The 21,714-nt window shown below is 45.8% G+C and overlaps 2 protein-coding genes across 3 annotated transcripts in view; one reads left to right on the top strand and one right to left on the bottom strand.

Moving 5' to 3' along the window:
* The first annotated feature begins 11,643 nt into the window (after positions 1 to 11,643).
* On the top strand, positions 11,644 to 19,155 carry LOC115145253 (rab GTPase-binding effector protein 2-like). The gene is given in 13 exon segments (XM_029686680.2): positions 11,644 to 11,909; positions 12,627 to 12,707; positions 12,710 to 12,787; positions 13,096 to 13,178; positions 13,249 to 13,608; positions 15,145 to 15,240; positions 15,334 to 15,432; positions 15,535 to 15,654; positions 15,769 to 15,847; positions 15,965 to 15,976; positions 17,532 to 17,686; positions 17,837 to 17,953; positions 18,158 to 19,155. Coding segments are annotated over 13 exon segments (1,428 nt in total). The 5' UTR covers positions 11,644 to 11,866; the 3' UTR covers positions 18,263 to 19,155.
* The window catches only part of LOC115145252 (sarcoplasmic/endoplasmic reticulum calcium ATPase 1-like), a 35,353-nt gene continuing 32,241 nt past the window's right edge, over positions 18,603 to 21,714 (bottom strand). For both annotated transcript variants that reach the window (XM_029686679.2, XM_029686678.2), the window contains one exon: positions 18,603 to 20,070. In XM_029686679.2, the coding sequence (XP_029542539.1) occupies positions 20,033 to 20,070 (38 nt within the window). In that variant the 3' untranslated portion in view covers positions 18,603 to 20,032. The remainder of the gene's footprint in view (positions 20,071 to 21,714) is intronic.

Below are 21,714 nucleotides of genomic sequence, written 5' to 3'. Positions count from 1 at the left end.
TTCAAGTACTACCTGGGTGGTCTGCCCTTTACTGTAAGGACTGACCACTCTGCTCTCCAGTGGCTCATGTCTTTCAGAGAGCCAGAGGGGCAGGTGGCACGCTGGTTGGAGGAGCTTCAGCCGTATGACTTCACGGTGGTGCACAGGGCAGGGGCACGCCACTCCAACGCCGACGCCATGTCCCGTCGGCCCTGTACTGCAGACGGCTGCCGCCACTGTGAACGGAGAGAGGGACGGGAGAGAGAGCTGCGGGCAGAGGAGGGTGTCTGTGCCACAGTGTGTCGGGCGAGCGGGCCTGTCTGCTGTGAGCTGCAGACTGTCGACGTGGCTGAATGGCGGCAGCAGCAGGGACGGGACACAGACCTACAGCCAGTGCTACAGTGGGTAGAGGCGCAGGTGAGGCCACCATGGGAAGAGGTGACAGCGCTCTCACTCGCGACCAAAGGGTTGTGGTCGAAGTTTGAGAGACTGCGGCTGGCTGATGGCGTGCTACAGCGGGCATGGAAGGAGTCAGCTACGGGAGAGGAGAGGTGGCAGGTGGTGGTCCCAAAAGCATTGCGGGAGGCTGTGCTCCAGAGTACTCATGGGGGGTGGGGACTGGACACTTTGGGGTCACAAAAACACTGCGCCGTCTCCGTCAGGGCTTCTACTGGGGGCAGCACAAGAGGGATGTGGAGGACTTTTGTCGCCGCTGTGACAACTGCACAGCGAGAAAGGGCCCCCAGGCCGCTCTCATGCTCAGCTCCAACAGTTCCCAGTGGGGGCTCCCATGGAGAGGGTGGGAGTGGATGTAGTTGGGCCGTTCCCCACCACAGACAGTGGAAACCGCTGGGTGCTCACGGCCATGGACTATTTCACAAAATGGCCCGAGGCCTATGCTCTGCCTGACCAGGAGGCAGAGACCATCGTCGACGCCCTGACAGCGGGGATGTTCAGCAGGTTTGGAGCTGCAGAGTCCATCCACAGCGACCAAGGCAGAAACTTTGAGTCCCGTGTGTTCGCCACCATGTGTGAGAGGCTGGGTATGCACAAGACCCGCACTACTCCTCTCCATCCTCAAAGTGATGGCCTTGTGGAGCGCTTCAACAAAACGCTTGGACAGCAGCTGGCCATCGTCTCTTCCAAACACCAGCGTGACTGGGACAAGCACCTGCCTATGGTCCTCATGGCATGCCGCTCCGCTGTCCAAGACTCCACCTCCTGCACGCCTGCCCTCCTCATGCTGGGGGAGAGATCCGCACCCCTGCGGAGATGGCGTTGGTCGGCCCCTGGATAGCCCTCATGTTCCTCCGGGGCCGGAGTATGCCCGGAGACTCCAGGACCGCCTGGAGACAGCCCACACCTTCGCCAGTGAGCAGCTGGTGAATGCAGGTGTGAGGCAGAAAAGGAACTATGACGTGCACACCCGGGAAGGCACTTTGTGGCTGGGGAGCTGGTCTGGGTCTACAGCCCCCTAAGGAAAAAAGGCAGATGCCCCAAGTTGGACAGTCACTGGGTGGGACCCTGCAGTGTCCTGGAGAGGGTAGGGAGGTTGTGTACCGGGTGCAGCTTCCTCCCAGGGGGAGAAAGGTGGCACTGCACCGGGACAGGTTAGCCCCATACAGAGGGGCCTCTTCTCCCCAAACCCCAGGAACCCCCACAATTCCCCTCTCTGGCAATGACATTCTCCAGGCACCCACCCTCAGGTGCCGCAGACAAGGCTCCAGACAGCCCACTCCCCCTGTCTCCCCCTGTGTCACCGCGTGGTTCCCCAGAACCACGGACTGTATTACCCGTTCCCGCTTCCTTGTCCCCCATATCCCTGCCTTCATCCCCTGGTTCCCAGAGGGGCACTCTGCGACCATCACGGCCACGCAGGCAAAGGAGACCTCCGGGTCGCTTCAGAGACTTTGTTTGTTCCCTCGGGGACGAGGGACTTTGTGGTGGGGGGGCTGTGTAGCGACCCGCACAGACAGCTGTGTGTTATGTGCTAGGCTAGGAGGTGGTTGTGTTGTACTGACCAGTACCCGGTGTTCGCGGGGTCCGACATGTCAATCAACCTGCTATCTGCCAATCACGGGAATGCCTGGAATGTTCTGATGCCGGGCATCCTGGTGGTTGGCGGAGTGGCGTGGAGGGGGGGTTGGGCATTGGAAGTTAAGACCAGGTTCAGCCTTTGTTCTCTCTCTCTTACATCTGGGCTTCACAAGAGAAGGTCACGGTTGGATTGTGGGTTATCTATTTGGCGTGTGCTACGGCCCAAACAGTAGCCTGTGTAGAGTTGGTTCAATAAACCGTCAATTCGCAAACTCAAGCTTCTGTCTGGACAATTGTTCATTTATGAGCTAGTCAGGTCATTACAGTATTTATGGGGGTCATAAACTTAGGTGAAATTAGATTGCTATTGGTTATGAATAGGTTACTGGGTGGATGGGTGGTTGGTTGTTGAGTTATTTTCTAACCGTTGTTTGCCCTGCTAACATTTTTCATATACACACACTTTAATCAATTAACGTTACTAACCTGCTCTATGCAACTTTATATCTGGTTTAGAATGATATCAAGCAGCCTCCGTAGCTTCTCGTTCTCTTCCTTTGAACGATAGATTTCTTCCTGGTACTCTGCCACCGTTTTTTAACAGCCCCAAATATCTCATCAGCAGCTGCTGTTAATCGTTCATTGAGAAGCACTCGCAGCAATGATATTTTAGCTATTTTCGCATTATGAAAGTCGTTGTTCTGTCCTGTCCGATCAAAATTCCACACGTACTCTCTTGTTACGGAACAGCACAAAACAATGAAGCGCGCTCGGTGCTCGTTTATCCACTGAGCGGTGCGACAAAAGTTTCATTACCGCCACCTGCAGTAGAGTCTGTGCAATGGGTTATCTGATTCAATCCTGGTGTCCATAAAGCGACTAGTTGCAAATATTTGAAATGAGTTGATCTATGAGTAATAATAATAATTGCCTTTAGATGTTATTCAACGTTGGATACTTAAGCAATAAGGCCCGAGATTACCAATATAGAAGGCTATTGGCTGTTCTTAAGCACGACTCAACACAGAGTGCCTGGATACAGCCCTAACCGTGGTATATTGGCAATCTACCACCAACCCCAGAGGTGCGTTATTGCTATTATAAACTGGTTACCAATGTAATTAGGTATATGGCCTGATAGACCATGGCTTTCAGCCAATCAGCATTCAGGGCTCGAACCACACAGTTTATAATAATAAATAAAGTCGCATCCGCATCCGCACTTCGGTCCGCAGGTAGTATAACTTTTCATTACATTTCATTACATTTCATTATAGTACAACGGTTTGATTTGTCTAATCTTAGCAATTTCTTCTTAGCTAGCTACATAGCAGTCTTTGTATCAAAGATAATTGCGTAATTATCGTATTTCGTCGTCCTAACGTAGTCTACACTGCTATCTGCCCAGCAGCTAGCCAGCTAGCAAACGTCCACCGTCTACCGAATAGCAGCACTGTAAAAACTATTACACTCAACTGAACGACTTGATTAGTGTAGTGTTAGCTAGCTACATAGTTGTCTTTGCTGTCTTCGTATCCAAGATAATTGTGTAGTTTAGAGTGTGTAGTTTTAGAGTGATTATCTTAATTTACCGAGGTTAGCTAGCCAGCTATTTGTCGTCCTTAACGTAGGAGACACTGCTAGCTAGCCAACAGCTAGCCAACGTCTACCGAATAGAACTTCCGCACTCAACAACCCGGTCGCATTCCGCTTCGCTCCACAGGTAGTATCACATTTTCATTTCATTTCATTACAGTACAACGGTTTGATTTGTTCGATCGTAGCTAGCTACATAGCTAGCTACATAGCCGTCTTTGTATCAAAGATAATTGTGTAGTCTAGAGCGATTTTCTAGGTTAGCTAGCCAGCTATTGTCGTTCTTTTAATGCAACGTAACGTAATCAACACTGCTAGCTAGCCAGCTAGCCCCCGAATAGCAGCACTGTAGAAACTATTACACTCAACGGAACGACTTGATTAGTGTAGTGTCAACAACGCAGCCACTGCCAGCTAGCCTACAAAGTCAACAACGCAGCCACTGCCAGCTAGCCTACTTCAGCAGTACTGTATCATTTTAGTCAATAAGATTCTTGCTACGTAAGCTTAACTTTCTGAACATTCGAGACGTGTAGTCCACTTGTCATTCCAATCTCCTTTGCATTAGCGTAGCCTCTTCTGTAGCCTGTCAACTATGTGTCTGTCTATCCCTGTTCTCTCCTCTCTGCACAGACCATACAAACGCTCCACACCGCGTGGCCGCGGCCACCCTAATTTGGTGGTCCCAGCGCGCACGACCCACGTGGAGTTCCAGGTCTCCGGTAGCCTCTGGAACTGCCGATCTGCGGCCAACAAGGCAGAGTTCATCTCAGCCTATGCCTCCCTCCAGTCCCTCGACTTCTTGGCACTGACGGAAACATGGATCACCACAGATAACACTGCTACTCCTACTGCTCTCTCTTCGTCCGCCCACGTGTTCTCGCACACCCCGAGAGCTTCTGGTCAGCGGGGTGGTGGCACCGGGATCCTCATCTCTCCCAAGTGGTCATTCTCTCTTTCTCCCCTTACCCATCTGTCTATCGCCTCCTTTGAATTCCATGCTGTCACAGTTACCAGCCCTTTCAAGCTTAACATCCTTATCATTTATCGCCCTCCAGGTTCCCTCGGAGAGTTCATCAATGAGCTTGATGCCTTGATAAGCTCCTTTCCTGAGGACGGCTCACCTCTCACAGTTCTGGGCGACTTTAACCTCCCCACGTCTACCTTTGACTCATTCCTCTCTGCCTCCTTCTTTCCACTCCTCTCCTCTTTTGACCTCACCCTCTCACCTTCCCCCCTACTCACAAGGCAGGCAATACGCTCGACCTCATCTTTACTAGATGCTGTTCTTCCACTAACCTCATTGCAACTCCCCTCCAAGTCTCCGACCACTACCTTGTATCCTTTTCCCTCTCGCTCTCATCCAACACTTCCCACACTGCCCCTACTCGGATGGTATCGCGCCGTCCCAACCTTCGCTCTCTCTCCCCCGCTACTCTCTCCTCTTCCATCCTATCATCTCTTCCCTCTGCTCAAACCTTCTCCAACCTATCTCCTGATTCTGCCTCCTCAACCCTCATCTCCTCCCTTTCTGCATCCTTTGACTCTCTATGTCCCCTATCCTCCAGGCCGGCTCGGTCCTCCCCTCCCGCTCCGTGGCTCGACGACTCATTGAGAGCTCACAGAACAGGGCTCCGGGCAGCCGAGCGGAAATGGAGGAAAACTCGCCTCCCTGCGGACCTGGCATCCTTTCACTCCCTCCTCTCTACATTTTCCTCTTCTGTCTCTGCTGCTAAAGCCACTTTCTACCACTCTAAATTCCAAGCATCTGCCTCTAACCCTAGGAAGCTCTTTGCCACCTTCTACCTCCCTCCTGAATCCCTCCTCCCCCTCCCCCTCCTCCCTCTCTGCAGATGACTTCGTCAACCATTTTGAAAAGAAGGTCGACGACATCCGATCCTCGTTTGCTAAGTCAAACGGCACCGCTGGTTCTGCTCACACTGCCCTACCCTGTGCTCTGACCTCTTTCTCCCCTCTTTCTCCAGATGAAATCTCGCGTCTTGTGACGGCCGGCCGCCCAACAACCTGCTCGCTTGACCCTATCCCCTCCTCTCTTCTCCAGACCATTTCCGGAGACCTTCTCCCTTACCTCACCTCGCTCATCAACTCATCCCTGACCGCTGGCTACGTCCCTCCCGTCTTCAAGAGAGCGAGAGTTGCACCCCTTCTGAAAAAACCTACACTCGATCCCTCCGATGTCAACAACTACAGACCAGTATCCCTTCTTTCTTTTCTCTCCAAAACTCTTGAACGTGCCGTCCTTGGCCAGCTCTCCCGCTATCTCTCTCAGAATGACCTTCTTGATCCAAATCAGTCAGGTTTCAAGACTAGTCATTCAACTGAGACTGCTCTTCTCTGTATCACGGAGGCGCTCCGCACTGCTAAAGCTAACTCTCTCTCCTCTGCTCTCATCCTTCTAGACCTATCGGCTGCCTTCGATACTGTGAACCATCAGATCCTCCTCTCCACCCTCTCCGAGTTGGGCATCTCCGGCGCGGCCCACGCTTGGATTGCGTCCTACCTGACAGGTCGCTCCTACCAGGTGGCGTGGCGAGAATCTGTCTCTCACCACCTCACCACTGGTGTCCCCCAGGGCTCTGTTCTAGGCCCTCTCCTATTCTCGCTATACACCAAGTCACTTGGCTCTGTCATAACCTCACATGGTCTCTCCTATCATTGCTATGCAGACGACACACAATTAATCTTCTCCTTTCCCCCTTCTGATGACCAGGTGGCGAATCGCATCTCTGCATGTCTGGCAGACATATCAGTGTGGATGACGGATCACCACCTCAAGCTGAACCTCGGCAAGACGGAGCTGCTCTTCCTCCCGGGGAAGGACTGCCCATTCCATGATCTCGCCATCACGGTTGACAACTCCACTGTGTCCTCCTCCCAGAGCGCTAAGAACCTTGGCGTGATCCTGGACAACACCCTGTCGTTCTCAACTAACATCAAGGCGGTGGCCCGTTCCTGTAGGTTCATGCTCTACAACATCCGCAGAGTACGACCCTGCCTCACACAGGAAGCGGCGCAGGTCCTAATCCAGGCACTTGTCATCTCCCGTCTGGATTACTGCAACTCGCTGTTGGCTGGGCTCCCTGCCTGTGCCATTAAACCCCTACAACTCATCCAGAACCCCGCAGCCCGTCTGGTGTTCAACCTTCCCAAGTTCTCTCACGTCACCCCGCTTCTCCGCTCTCTCCACTGGCTTCCAGTTGAAGCTCGCATCCGCTACAAGACCATGGTGCTTGCCTACGGAGCTGTGAGGGGAACGGCACCTCAGTACCTCCAGGCTCTGATCAGGCCCTACACCCAAACAAGGGCACTGCGTTCATCCACCTCTGGCCTGCTCGCCTCCCTACCACTGAGGAAGTACAGTTCCCGCTCAGCCCAGTCAAAACTGTTCGCTGCTCTGGCCCCCAATGGTGGAACAAACTCCCTCACGACGCCAGGACAGCGGAGTCAATCACCACCTTCCGGAGACACCTGAAACCCCACCTCTTTAAGGAATACCTAGGATAGGATAAAGCAATCCTTCTCACCCCCCCCCCTTAAAAGATTTAGATGCACTATTGTAAAGTGGCTGTTCCACTGGATGTCATAAGGTGAATGCACCAATTTGTAAGTCGCTCTGGATAAGAGCGTCTGCTAAATTACTTAAATGTAAATGTAAATTATTGATTTGTCCAAGTTCATGGCACAAATATTCTTCCACAAGTAGTTCTGGACAGGTCTCCGTGCTTCTGTAACTGAAAGACCCCACACAGGAAGCTGTGCACTTATTGGTCAGTATAGTAGAGCCCTGCTTTGCATGAATTTTAAGCCGGACCCTACCCATGCCCACAACGTTCAAGCCTTACCCTATCCAGGCCCGACTGCTTCTGCCAAATTTAAGGCCCGGCTTAGAGATCCTTATTTATTCTCTATGTTTGGTTAGGTCAGGGTATGACTCGGGTGGGAAAATCTATGTTTTCTATTTCTTTGTTGTTTTGCCGAGTGTGGTTCCCAATCAGAGGCAGCTAGCTGTCTATCCTTGTCTCTGATTGGGGATCATATATAAATTGTGATTTTCCGTTTGGGTTTAGTGGGGTGTTATTTTCTGTTTAGTGTCTGTGCCTGACGGAACGGTTCGCTTTCGGATTTGTTATTTTTTGTTTGAGTGTTTCTTGTAAATAAATATCATGAACACTTTCCACGCTGCGCTTTGGTCCACTCTTCCTTCCAACGACGACGAGCGTTACACCGGCTCCGAAACCCAAAATCAGAAATAACTTCCTCCATTAGTAAATCCATTCGCTGCTCCTCTCTGTCTCACTCGCTCTCTGCACACTGCTTACTGTGCATACGCTCTGCTTATGGCGGCTCTGGGTCTGTGAATTGTCAATTTGTAAGTCGCTCTGGATAAGAGCGTCTGCTAAATGACTTAAATGTAATGTAAATGTGTGAGTATCCATGGCAGCGTCGGCTCTGCTTGGGGTGCTCTGCTCAATAACGAGATGAGAGAGTAGTTAGCTGAGCTACTTTTTGTCACTCTAAACTCCGACAAAACTCAAGGAACATTACTATTTTCGGTGAAATAATTTCTCCTGTTTTTTTATTTGAAGAGATTGAAGCACTTATGACACCATGTTATGATCTTAGTCATATGACTGTACTGCGCTGTACGGGGTCGGGTAGCAGAGCTCTACAGTGTAGTCAGAGTTGATAAATGTCGAGAAATCAAAAAGGATCTAAATTGGCGAAGTTCGTTCAGTTTCAAACATTGACTCAATGAGAACACTAAAGAGAGAAGGCAAGTAAAGAGAAGAGCGACCTTAGGCTACTGCCCTATACCTTTCAACGAGACCTCTACGTTCACAAACTGTAAGTAACTTTCACTATTTTCATAAATGGCTGTAACAATTAGGCTATAGGCTTTATAGAAATATAATATTATGCAATGTTGATTGTGTAGACAAAGCCTTAGCTAAAACATTATAGTTTGTTAGAATATTTGATTTGAGCTATCTGGAATCCCCCCTGCCCCATGAGGAATCCCTCAGCTTGAGGTGACCTTTGACATTGACACCAACGGCATTCTGAACATATCAGTGGTGGACACGAGCAAGGGCAAAGGGAACAAAATCACCATCACCAACGACAAGGGGCGCTGCAAAAAGGACATTAAGAGGATGTTGCAGGATGCCAACAAATACAAAGCTAATGACAATGCACAGAGGGAGAAAATTGCAGCCAAGAACTCCCTGGAGTCGTACACCTTCAATATGAAGAGCAGCTTTGAGAGGAACACGAGCTTCATTCATCATTACCAAGCTGTACCAGCAAGGAGGGATGACCACCGACACGGTCTAGCTCTGGTGCCAGCTCCCAAGGCTCAACCATTGAAGAGGTTGACTAAAGCGAAGGACTTGTATAATGGCCTTTTCAAAATGCATTAGTACAGTATCACTGAATACGTTTTGCTATTCAGGAAATACTCATTTCTACTGCTTGACATTATAATGCCCTTTTATGGCTCAGAGCTATTAGGGAAGTGTTTATGTATTGGTTGAACTGTAAAGAGACAGTAGATGTTGATGTTAATGTCATTTCATACCATATTGCTTTGCTGGACATTGAAAATAAAATGTATTGAAATAAGTGTATAGGTCTGTTGGCTGTTTCCTTCTCATCGTAGCAGATTCAGTATTCACATTATTTGTAATTTTTTTACACAATACCATGAAATATTGTAAACAACTTTGATGGCTAAACCACCAGAGAAGAGCAGGTGAAGACACCATAATAGCCACTGTTTATGAACTCTATTCTGTGATAACATCTGATACAATCATTATGGTCCTTCTTGGAAAAAGAGGCACATTTCTGGTTATCTCAAAAGTAAAATCGTCACATTTATGGAACATATTATGCCTATTAAAAAAAACAGGTCACATTTTTCTTACTTTATTCTTAATGGTGTCAAGCTCAGAGAACCAATATGATTGCTTTGTAATATTTAATATTCCTTCGGTCACTGAAGGAAAGTACCAGCTGAACTATTTTATTTTACAGTACCAGTCAATTATGGAGCCACCTACTCATTTCAGGGTTTTTCTGTATTTTTTAAACTATTTTCTACATTGTAGAAAAATAATGAAGACATCAAGACTATGAAATAACACATGGAATCATGTGGTGACAAAAAGTGTTAAACAAATATTTGATTCTTTAAAGTAGCCACCCTTTCACTTGACAGCTTTGCACACACCTGGAATGCATTTGAATTAACAGGTGTGCCTTGTTAAAAGTTCATTTGTGGGATTTCTTTCCTTAATGCGTTTGAGCCAGTCAGTTGAGTTGTGACAAGGTAGGGTTGGTATACAGAAGATATCCCTATTTGGTAAAAGACCAAGTCCATATTATGGCAAGAACAGCTCAAGTAAGCAAAGATAATTTTTTATTTAACCAGGTAGGCCAGTTGAGAACAAGTTCTCATTTACAACTGCGACCTGGCCAAGGCAAAGCAGTGCAACAAAAAACACAGAGTAGTTACACATGGGATAAACAAAAGTACAGTCAATAACACAATTAAAATCTATGTACAGTGACAGTCCATTACTTCAAGACATGAAGGTCAGTCAATACGGGAATATTTCAAGAACTTTGAAAGTTTCTTCAAGTGCAGTCGCAAAAACCATCAAGCGCTATGATGAAACTGGCTCTCATGAGGACCGCCACAGGAAAGGAAGTCCCAGAGTTACCTCTGCTGCAGAGGATATGTTCATTAAAGTTACCAGCATCAGAAATTGCAGCACAAATAAAAGTAACAGACACATCTCAACATCAACTGTTCAGAGGAGACTGTGTGAATCACGCCTTCATGGTCGAATTGCTGCAAAGAAACCACTACTAAAGGACACAAATAAGAACAGACTTGCTTTGGACAAGAAACATGAGCAATGGACATTAGGCTGGTGGAAATCTGTCCTTTGGGCTGATGAGTCCAAATTTGAGATTTTTGTTTCCAACTGTCGTGTATTTGTGAGACGCAGAGTAGGTGAACGGTAATCTCTGCATGTGTGGTTCCCAGTGTGAAGCATGGTGGAGGTGTTGGCGTACTTTGCTGGTGACACTGCCTGCGATTTATTTATAATTTAAGGCACACTTAACCAGCATGGTTACCACAGCATTCTGCAGCGATACACCATCCCATCTGGTTTGCGCTTAGTGGGACTATCATTTGTTTTTCAACATGCCAATGACCCAACACACCTCCAGGCTGTGTAAGGGCTATTTAACCAAGAAGGAGAGTGATGGAGTGCTGCATCAGATGACCTGGCCTCCACAATCACCTGAACTCAACCCAATTGAGATGGTTTGGGATGAGTTGGACCGCAGAATGAAGGAAAAGCAGCCAAAAGGTGCTCAGCATATGTGGGAAGCTGGTGAAGCTGGTTGAGAGAATGCCAAGAGTGTGCAAAGCTGCCATCAAGGCAAAGGGTGGCTTCTTTGAAGAATCTCAAATATAAAATATATTTGTTTAACATTGTTTTGATTACATGATTCCGTATGTGTTATTTCATAGTTTTGATGTCTTTGCTATTATTCCACAATGTAGAAAATAGTAAAAAATAAAGAAAACCCTGGAATGAGTAGGTGTGTCCAAACTTTTGACTGGTACTATATATATTTTCTAAGGCTCTGGTCTGTCGTAGGAGTGAGGGTAAAATGTAGGAATTTTCTCTGGTATCCACTTTGTTTTAATTATTATTTGGGGTATAGGGGAGGGTCAGGTCAAAATATATTTTACTGAAAGGAGGGCCGTAATTTTCATTTCAGAGATCCGATTTTCTCCAGGTATCCCTAATAAATAACGTACAGTCCATTATAAAAAAATATTTGACACAACTACGCAAAATTCGTGGCAGGAACAGACATACGGAAACTAGACAGCACTTATTAGCTGTATTCAAAATACAGATTCTCTCCCTTTTAAAATGGTTGGCATTTTAATAACCCACATATTAGGATCAGTTTATCCCTTCACAATACGGTAGTTTAACTGGGGAGAATAACGGAAAATTCAATGCAGTCGTCGGCATTTAGGAAGGATGTTAAGTAATATCCGTGGGTTTAAACCGGGGAAAGTTATTTCCTGAGGTTGACCAGGAGTGAATAAGTCATGCTTTGAGCTCTCACACCAACCCAACCAGTAGATGTTTTTCACGACTAAGACAGTTGGTGCCATTCTAGAACAGCTCGGAAACAAATGATAATGGAACCGTCGGTGAACTCTCAGAAGGACGACACTGGTAAGAAAGTCACCAAGTTAGCCATCAACAAGTGCTTTAGCTACGCTGGCTTGATTGCTAGCTAACTAACGTTAACCCTCTGTGATAGCCAAATCTCACAAATGCGTGCGAATTTCGGAATGTAGCTACAGACCACTGAACATGTACGAAATGTTGCTATTGCTGGAGCTGTCACTTGCTGAGTGAACTCTTTTGACCTTCCTGTTACTACCACAAAGTCAAAATGGCTATATCGTAAAAATGTATAAACTAAAATGTACTTTTAGGTCTTTAATTTAAGGTTAGTTAGGCATAAGGTCAGCAGTGTGGTTAGGTTTAAAATCAGATTTTCAGAAGAGGAATTATAGAAAGAGGCAGGGATTTAGCCATAATAAGTATGATTTTTGTGGAGATGTCAGTCAGCCTAATTAGAAGCTGTGGCAGGGGTGTGCCAAGGATTGCCATGTCTCCACTGAGACAGCCATAACAATGTTATCTGTCAGTTCGATTGTCAACAGGTGTATCATTACATTCGTGAATTGCTTTGCATGGGGTGTTTTATAATGTTATTGACATTGGAAGGGATAGCCTGTGTAGTAGGCCTAGATGCAATTGCTTGCATGATCAAGCTTTACGCAGCTCATAAGATATCTTGAAGCCTGTCTCTCTGGGACTGTTGCACCCCATTGTCCTGTGTTCACCATAAATTGAGAGATCATCTGTTTTCCTTCTTGTCAGGTGCAATGGAGAGCTTGCAGACCCAGCTAGCAGATTGCCGAGCGCAGCTGGAGCACTGGCAGGGCGTGGCGACAATCTGCGAACTAGCAAACAGGAGGAGCTGGGAGAGCTGCAGAGACAGTGTAACCAGGAGGTGCAGTCTCTTCAGGAGGCCCTCAGAGGTCAGAGAGAGAGCAACACACACATATAACACACACGCACACACAGTGTGACCAGGAGATGCAGTCAGAGGTCGAAGACATTTTGTCTACATACCAGTGTTTCCCTACCATTGTATAGATGGGGCGGGTCCCCTCTCTTCTGGGGAAGGTTGCTCCATTCTATTCATCATCCATTCCCAATGGGGGCTATTGTCAACATTTTTGCACTAGATAGAGAATAGCGTGCCATTTGGAATGCAGACAATGTGTAGGACCCACCTAGATGGCCTGTTATTGTCTGTCATCTCGTTTCTCTCTTCTATTCTCAGAGACGGCTTCTCAGTATGAGGCTAGAATATCTACTCTGCAGTCTGAGCGTGCCCAGTGGAGGAGAGCCAGTGTGCAGTCTCAGGTGTGTGTGTGTTCACCTCAACGTTACTTAACCCATTTCCTTGTCTCTGACCGCTCTCGCTCTCACTCAGGGCAGTATAAAGAAGGACGGGGTGGAGGCGGGAGCTATGCAGTCCGAGGGCCAGTCGACAGACCCCACCAATAGCCTCAGAAAGCCAAGAACAGACGGATGGGATAGCCAACCAGCGGAGGTTGAGGGACCAGGGGAGGGTGAAGGGGCAGGGCTGGAGGGCTATTTCTCCCAGAACTGTGACTTCGCCTCTTTCTCCTCCTTCTCCTTGGACACGCCCTCACTGCCCCGCCGCCAACCCTCCCAGGAAGACACCGCCTCCCTGGTCTCCACGGGAACCCTGGTGCCCGAGGCCATCTACCTGCCCCCGCCTGGCTACCGTCTGGTCACACACACCGAATGGGACTCGCTTAACACACAGGTGAACACACACACACTTTGACATCAATTCACTAAGCAAACAAGTGAGCACCAGCCACACAAACACACTCCAACTAGGACTTATACTGAAAAAATATATAAGGTGTTGGTCCCATGTTTCATGAGATGAAATAAAAGATCCAAGAAATGTTCCATAAACACAAAAAGCTTATTTCTCTCAAATGTTGTGCAAAAATTTGTTTACATCCCTGTTAGTGAGCATTTCTCCTTTGCTAAGATAATCCATCCATCTGACAGGTGTGGCATATCAAGAAGCTGATTAAACAGCATGATCATTACAAGTTCTGTGGACAATAAAAGGCCACTCTCTAAAATGTGCAGTTGTCACTCAACACAATGCCACAGATGTATCAAGTTTTGAAGGAGCGTGCAAATTGGCATGCTGACTGCAAGAATGTCGACCAGAGCTGTTGCCAGAGAATTTAATGTTAATTTCTCTACAATAAGCTGCCTCCAATGTCATTTTAGAGAATTTGGCAGTACGTCCAACCGGCCTCACAACCGCAGACCACGTGTAATCACACCAGGACCTCCACATCCGACTTCTTCATCTGGGATTGTCTGAGACAAGCCACTCGGAAAGCTGATGAAACCATGGGATTGCACAAAGAATTTCTGCACAAACTGTCTGAAACCGTCTTCGGGAAGCTCATCTGCGTGCTCGTTGTGCTCGTTGTCCTCACCAAGGTCTTGGCCTGAATGCAGTTCGGCGTCGTAACTGACTTCAGTGGGCAAATGCTCACCTTCAATGGCCACTGGCACGCTGGAGAAGTGTGTTTTTCACAGTAGAATCCCGGTTTCAACTGTACCGTGCAGATGGCAGACGGCGTGTATGGTGTTGTGTTAGCGAGCGGTTTGCTGATGTCAACGTTGTGAACAGTGCCCCATGGTGGGTTATGGTATGGGCAGGCATAAGCTATGGACAACAAACACAATTACATTTTATCGATGCCAATTTGAATGCACTGAGATACCGGGACGAGATCCTGAGGCCCATTGTCGTGCCATTTATCCGCCGACATATACGACGGCGTGTTCCAGTTCCCGCCAATATCCAGCAACTTTGCACAGCCATTGAAGAGTGGGACAACATTCAACAGACCACAATCAGCCTGATCAACTCCCTCCCAAGGAGATGTCGTGCTGCATGAGGTAATTCGTGGTCACACCAGATACTGACTGTTTTTCTGATCCATGCCTCACCCAAAAAAAGGTAATCTCTGGCCAACAGATCAAATCTATATTCCCAGTCATGTACAATCCATAGTTTAGGGCCTAATGAATTTATTTCAATTGATTTTCGTTATATGAACGATAACTCTATAAAATGTTTTTGAAATTATTGCAGTTATTTTTAAGTGTTAAAACAGCCAACATTGGTGTGTTTGACTATCAAACAGGTGAGCAGAACTGTACAGGTCTGTAATGGACTCGTGACGTCTTCTGTGGTGTGGTCTTGTGACGTCTGACGTGGTGTGGACTCATGGTGTCTAATGTGGTGTGGTCTGATGTGCAGGTTGTGGAGCGGGAGGGAGAGCTGAGTCGACTGAGGGAAGAGAGGACCAAGCTGGAGCGCGAGCTGGACACACAGACTACTGAGACACACAAACACGTACGCACACCTTTACACACATGGCATATACTGTATATTGAGAAACGTCAGTTATCCACGGAATTGAATGTTACTGTGTGTCGTGTGTGTCAGGTCTCAGTTCTCCAGTCTCAGGTTCAGACCTCCGAGGCCCTCCTACAGGAGCTGCAGAAGTCTTTCAACCAATCACAGAATGCCATCCATAGCAGGCTGGTGAGTGACCGGCGCTTGGTCCAACCAGGGAGGAGGGGGATGAGGTTCATGTAGTGTGTGTTTGAGATGTTTTGTGTGTGTGCTTGTGTGTTGTGTTCCCAGGCAGAGCTGTCTCTCTCTCAGAGGAGGGTGTGTAACGAGCTGTCCAGGCTAAAAGGGGAGGAGATCGAGGAGATGGTTGGGGCAGGGGACGCCAACACACCCCTTGGTCCTACACTACAGGTACAGTATGTGTGTATATGCGTGCACTTTTGTGTGTGTTCATACAGTCAAGAATCATTGCAATACAAAGGAAATATACTATTACTGTATGCACTACTGTACTCTCACCTGTAGGGGGCACACAGTGAGGAGAGGCTGCGTATTGAGATCGTCAATCTGAAGGAACAACTGGAGACCCGCGTGGAGGAGAGCGGTCTGTTCATCTGCCTTTCCTTTGCTCTTTCTTTGTGTCTATAAGTGTAATAGAACTTGCCAGCTGGTTCAAAACCAACATACATTCTCTCTTTCTCCTATGGTTCTGCCTCAACAGAAGTTTTACAAGGTGAGTGGGCATTATTTTATATTTATGTGTGTGAGAGAGATCATATGTAAGTGTGTGGTATAGAAGGCCATAGGAATTAATCAGTAATGCATCACACACGGGCAGTTGATAACAAGCGTTGACTGTAGTAAACTCATAGGATACGTTAGATTAGGTAGGCTAACGAAGACGACTGTAGACGAAAGTCAGGGAGGTGCATCTGCCACAGCCAAGACCTTTATAAAGGTCTATTAAACTATTCTTTAACCCCAGATCACACAAACTGAAAACATACTTTCTGAAGTGCCTTCAGAAAGTATTTACACCCCTTGACTTTTTCCACATATTGTTCGACAAAATTAAAATTATTATTAAATTGAGATTTGTCACTGTACACCGTAATGTCAAAGTGGAATTGTGTTTTTTGAAATATGTACAAATTAATTAAACATGTAAAGCTGAAATGTGACCTACCACTTGGATTTGGTCCTATGGAGCAACATTTGAAACGGTGTTAATCATATTGGATAAAAGTACAGATTCAGATCTAGAAAATGGTATATATACAGTGGGGAGAACAAGTATTTGATACACTGCCGATTTTGCAGGTTTTCCTACTTACAAAGCACGTAGAGGTCTGTCATTTTTATCATGGGTACACTTCAACTGTGAGAGACGGACAAAAATGTACAAAAAAATACAGAAAATCATTGAATGATTTTTAAGTAATTCATTTGCATTTTATTGCATGACATAAGTATTTGATCACTTACCTACCAGTAAGAATTCCGGCTCTCACAGACCTGTTAGTTTTTCTTTAAGAAGCCCTCCTGTTCTCCACTCATTACTTGTATTAACTGCACCTGTTTGAACTCGTTACCTGTATAAAAGACACCTGTCCACACACTCAATTAAACAGACTCCAACCTCTCCACAATGGCCAAGACCAGAGATATGCAAGGACATCGGGGATAAAATTGTAGACCTGCACAGGCTGGTGAGCATCTTTCCATCAGACACTAAAACACAGACTCACAGCTGTTATCGCTGCCAACGGAGATTCTAACGTGTGAATACTTATGTCATGAGATATTTCTGTATTTACTTTATTTGTTAACATAAAAAAAAAACATGTTTTCACTTTGTCATTATGGGGTATTGTGTAAATGGGTGAGCAGGAAAAAATTGATTTAATCCATTTTGAATTGAGGCTGTAACACAACAACGTGGAATAAGTCAAGGGGTATGAATACTTTCTGAAGGTAGTGTGTAAAGCATTTGTTAAAGGTCTCAAATAACAAAAACATTGATTGGTTGACAAGTAGTGCCTCCCAGTAGCCAGGCGATGGCTGCATGGTGCCGTCGGTGAAAAGCAACTGCAGCAATTGAAGGAGACTTCATCAAACCACATAACCTTTGATCACATGGTTGTTTTTGTGACGTTCAAGCAGTTATCCACATAATGCAATACACTTTGAAAGGCGGTGACTTGACAAAACGTATCTGCTCGAACACGCCCGTTGTCTTCTAACCTCGATGGGACTTCCTTGTTCAATAAAAGCTTTGCACTCTGCAGTGCAGCTGTCCAGTCTGAAGACCGAGATGGAGCGGGTCCAGTGTCAAAAGGAGACGCTGCAGTTGGAGCTACAGAACGGTCGCACCGAGCTACAAGGCCTCGGAGTGACGCTCTCACACCTACAAGGAGACAGCAAGACTCTCAGCCATGACAAGGTACTGTACAGGGGGACCAGGGATAGATTTGTGTCCGTCCGTCCGTGTTGTGCCTTTTGTGTACTTAGTGTTCCCAAAGTAGGAAAGATAACATGTTACTGTAGTTATTTCCCTCTCACCATTCTCACTCCCTTTCTGTCTCTCTCCTAGGCGTCCCTCCAGCAGCAGTGTTTGGAACTGCGTAGCCAGATCATCAGTATGCGTTCTCAGGTGGACACTAGCCAGATGGTGCAGAGGGACTTTGTCCAGCTTTCACAGTCACTGCAGGTACATTACACAGATTCAGGACCAGCCCACTGGGGGTGTATTCACATTGGGTTGGTTTATGTTATTTTACAGCACTGATCTAGGTCAAGTCCAGCTGGGTTCCATATCATTTTTCTTCCATAGTCAAATGACCATGAGGCTTCTTACTCCACCCTCTCTCTCTCCCTTTTGTCTGTCTCTCCGTCCTTCATCGCTTTCTTCTAGGTGAAGCTGGAGTTGATCCGTCAGGCTGAAACTCTGGACCAGGTCAGGGACATCTTGGAGGAGGGGCTTCCTGAAGAGGGTGCCCCACCCACTGATGCCACGTGAGTCTATCAGAGCAGCACAACAGAGCCAAAGCGACGGGAGAAACGGGAAGTATTCCAAGGGTGACCAATAAGAACGAGGCTGGACATGAAGTGCAACCGTAACCATGGAGAAAGACGTGACTACTATCCCAGCTTTGAAGAGGAGTGGGCTTAGCAAGGCACTGTGAATAATCACTGATAGACAAATCACCTTTCATTCCAGACCACTAATAATGAGTCAGATCTTTGCTGGCCTTGTTCAGGCTAATCCTCTCCAACATTGGGAATCACCACCTCAGCTTGTAATGTGACTTTATTTGTACTTTGGAGCTGTTCAATGATGATATATTTTTGGTTGCACCTTGACTTGTTGCTTGAGCGCCCTCCACATCATTCCATATTTGGGAGTTTAAAAAATGTATTTTCTCATGTTCAATGACCAAACATTCATTCGAAGACTGGCCTTAACCCCCTTTTTTAACTGGACTCATGAGAACTTGAATATTTGTATTGAAGTTCCTGACTCGACATTCCCGCCAGTCGGATGTGATGAGAAACACTCCATTACTGCTTTAGTGGAAGTCACTGAAATGCAATATGTTGAAAATAGGCCAGTATCTACTGTAAGTTATGATACTTCTGACACATGGAAATGCACACACTCACCCACCTCTCAGGACCAGTGGGCACTTTGCTTGACTTCCAATCATTGATCTAAAAGCACTGCCCTTGTTGATACCAGCGAGTAACACTAAAAACTCTAAACAACCAATCCAGTGACACAATTACCTTTATACCTTTTTTAGACTTTACCACTTTTTAAAATGAAGAATAAGAGAAGAAACCTGTGAATGAATTTTGCATTCTCTTGTTGATACTAATTGTCTTAATATATAAATATACATTGAAAAACTACTCATTGCAGGATCATGTTTTTCTTGTGTAATTGTTTGCGGAGTGAGAGGTGTGTGTGTGTCCACCCTGTTATACAGCGGTGAAGCATGGATCCCTTAGTTGGCACATGAAAACCCTGGAGGCCTTCCAAATAAAGGGCCTCAAGAAGATCCTCTGTGTTACCTGGCAGGATGCAGTACACCACACGGAGGTACTGAAATGGGCTGGCAGTGGTAGCATGCAGTCCATCTTAAACAATCACCAACTAAGATGGCTTGGTCGCGTCCTAGAGGGCCGACATCTGCCGAAAGTGCTCAACGGCCACATGAAGGCCAACGCTCTGCTGGTGGCCAGAAGAAACGGATGCAGGAATGAATTAAAACCACTCTGAAGAGGTGCAAGATCAATCCATCCAGTATAGAAGACCTAGCCACCTGAGGCATGCTCACAGGGCTATTCCTGCCCTGCAGCTGTAAATCCATGGTTGATCTCCACAGACACCAAAGGACTCATAAGTGAAGGCGAAGATGCTTCTCATCAACCGTAAGCAAGTATGAGATACTGGGAATCAAACCAAAAACAATTAACCAGCCACTCTTGTATTCTCTTTTAATACAGTTTTTATTTTTTAAGAATAGTCAGAATAATTTGAATATATTGTTCATAACACTTTCTTATATTAACTTAATTTCAATACATACACAAAGAAATATATATTTTTTATTTTACTTTTTTTTTTTTTTTTTTTGTTAAAATTTTCTGGTGGCTTTTGTTTCATTCTTTGATCTTGTTGGACTTTTTTCTCTCACTTCTAGTGATGGTCTGCGCTCTGGTTTTCTGGGAAGTGCTTCCACCCTTCCTCTTATTCTTTTCTCTCCTTTATACTCCTGGTGTTCTTTTAGTCCCACTTCTTGCTTACTAGATTGTCATCAGCAACTGCAAGGGAAAGAGAAGGGTATTGGCAACCGGATAAGGTAGGACTAGACTTAAGTCCCAAATTGAGCAGTAGCCCCTAGGGATCAATTTGGAGGATAAGTATAAGCAATATGGGGAACATTCCAACCCAGCCTAAAATTCCCATATTATTAGAAATACAGTCCTTTTAGATCTTACATGAAGTACTATTGATTGATGTGGAGTTGGGCATTCATCTATTATTCTTGCCATTTAGTTACATTTTAGTTCTGCTCAATTGACGTTATACAACACTTATCTACTCAACAGCAAATATTGGTGGTTCTGTGTAGCTCAGTTGGTACAGAATTTTTATTTTTTATTTATTACCTTTTATTTAACCAGGCAAGTCAGTTAAGAACAAATTCTTATTTTCAATGACGGCCTAGGAACAGTGGGTTAACTGCATGGCGCTTCCAATGCCAGGATTGTGGGTTCAATTCTCAGGGGCCACCCACTTAAAATGTATGCACGCATGACCAAGTTTTGGATAAAAGCGTCTGCTAAATGATACCAAAAGTATTACTATGTTCATAAAATAAACCTGACTTTTCCATACAATAATAAGCTACTATTGTGTGTTGACTTTAGTTAAATGTTAATGTTGGAAAATTGTAATATTACAAAGTTAAAACTGCAAAGGCTAACCTTGTCCTACCACTACCTACATGTACGAATTACCTCAAGTAACCTGTACTCCCCCGCACACTGACTCGGTACCGATACCCCCTGTATATAGCCTCGTTATGTTATTGTTTTTATTCTTTTTGACTTTAGTTGGTCAATATTTTCTTAACCAACAGTGCAGTTCAAGACGAGTTAAGGGCTTGTAAAGTAAGCATTTCACTGTAAGGTCTAAACTTGTATTTTGGAGCATGTGACCGTTAGATTAGATTTGTCCCCAAGCAGAGATCTTGCTGGTGGAAGAGTCTACAAAGGTAATTACTACCTAAATGTGACACAGCCATAAAATTAGACAAACTTTTATTAAGCAATATGGGAATACATAGAAACCTGTAGGAAGACACTCACACAGACTTTAGTGAATACATATGAGTGGATATATATTATCAGTGTAAATTTAGTGTTGACACCATCTGGATACAAAACCATTGAATCATAAGCAAAGTGAAAACGGGATGGGGGGGGGTAGCGAAGGCAGTGGCAGGTATAGGAAAAGTGGGGGAGAGGGCAATGAAGGCACCCGATGGGAAGAGAAATCATATTAACTTAAAGGTTTTGCAATTTAAATAGGTAATATTTAGAATGGATGATAGTCTTAGTAAGCCATTGAAGCAGGTATGAAAGTCTGGATCAATGTTCACTCTAAGCTGTTTGCGTGCACAGACACGCACCACCTCCAGGACTCCCATGCAGATGGTATGTCAGGGATGCAAGAGATTGAATTTAACTGAGTTCACTCTGTGTAGATCAATGTTTCTCTGATTTAATCAACATTATATCAGCCACTTTTCAGTGCAACAAAACAAATCTAAGATGGAGTCTGATTTTGTTGTAGTTCGAGCCACAGCTAGCCTAGGCAGCCGATAGTGGGCTCTAGATCTTTTCTTCAACTACAGCACAGTGGTGGAAAAAGTACTCAATTTGTCCTAATTTAGTAAAAGT

Source organism: Oncorhynchus nerka, linkage group LG17, assembly GCF_034236695.1.
Source record: "Oncorhynchus nerka isolate Pitt River linkage group LG17, Oner_Uvic_2.0, whole genome shotgun sequence".
Taxonomy (NCBI): Eukaryota; Metazoa; Chordata; class Actinopteri; order Salmoniformes; family Salmonidae; genus Oncorhynchus; species Oncorhynchus nerka.
Note: the sequence above shows the minus strand (reverse complement) of the source record. Positions and strands in the feature narration are given on the sequence as shown.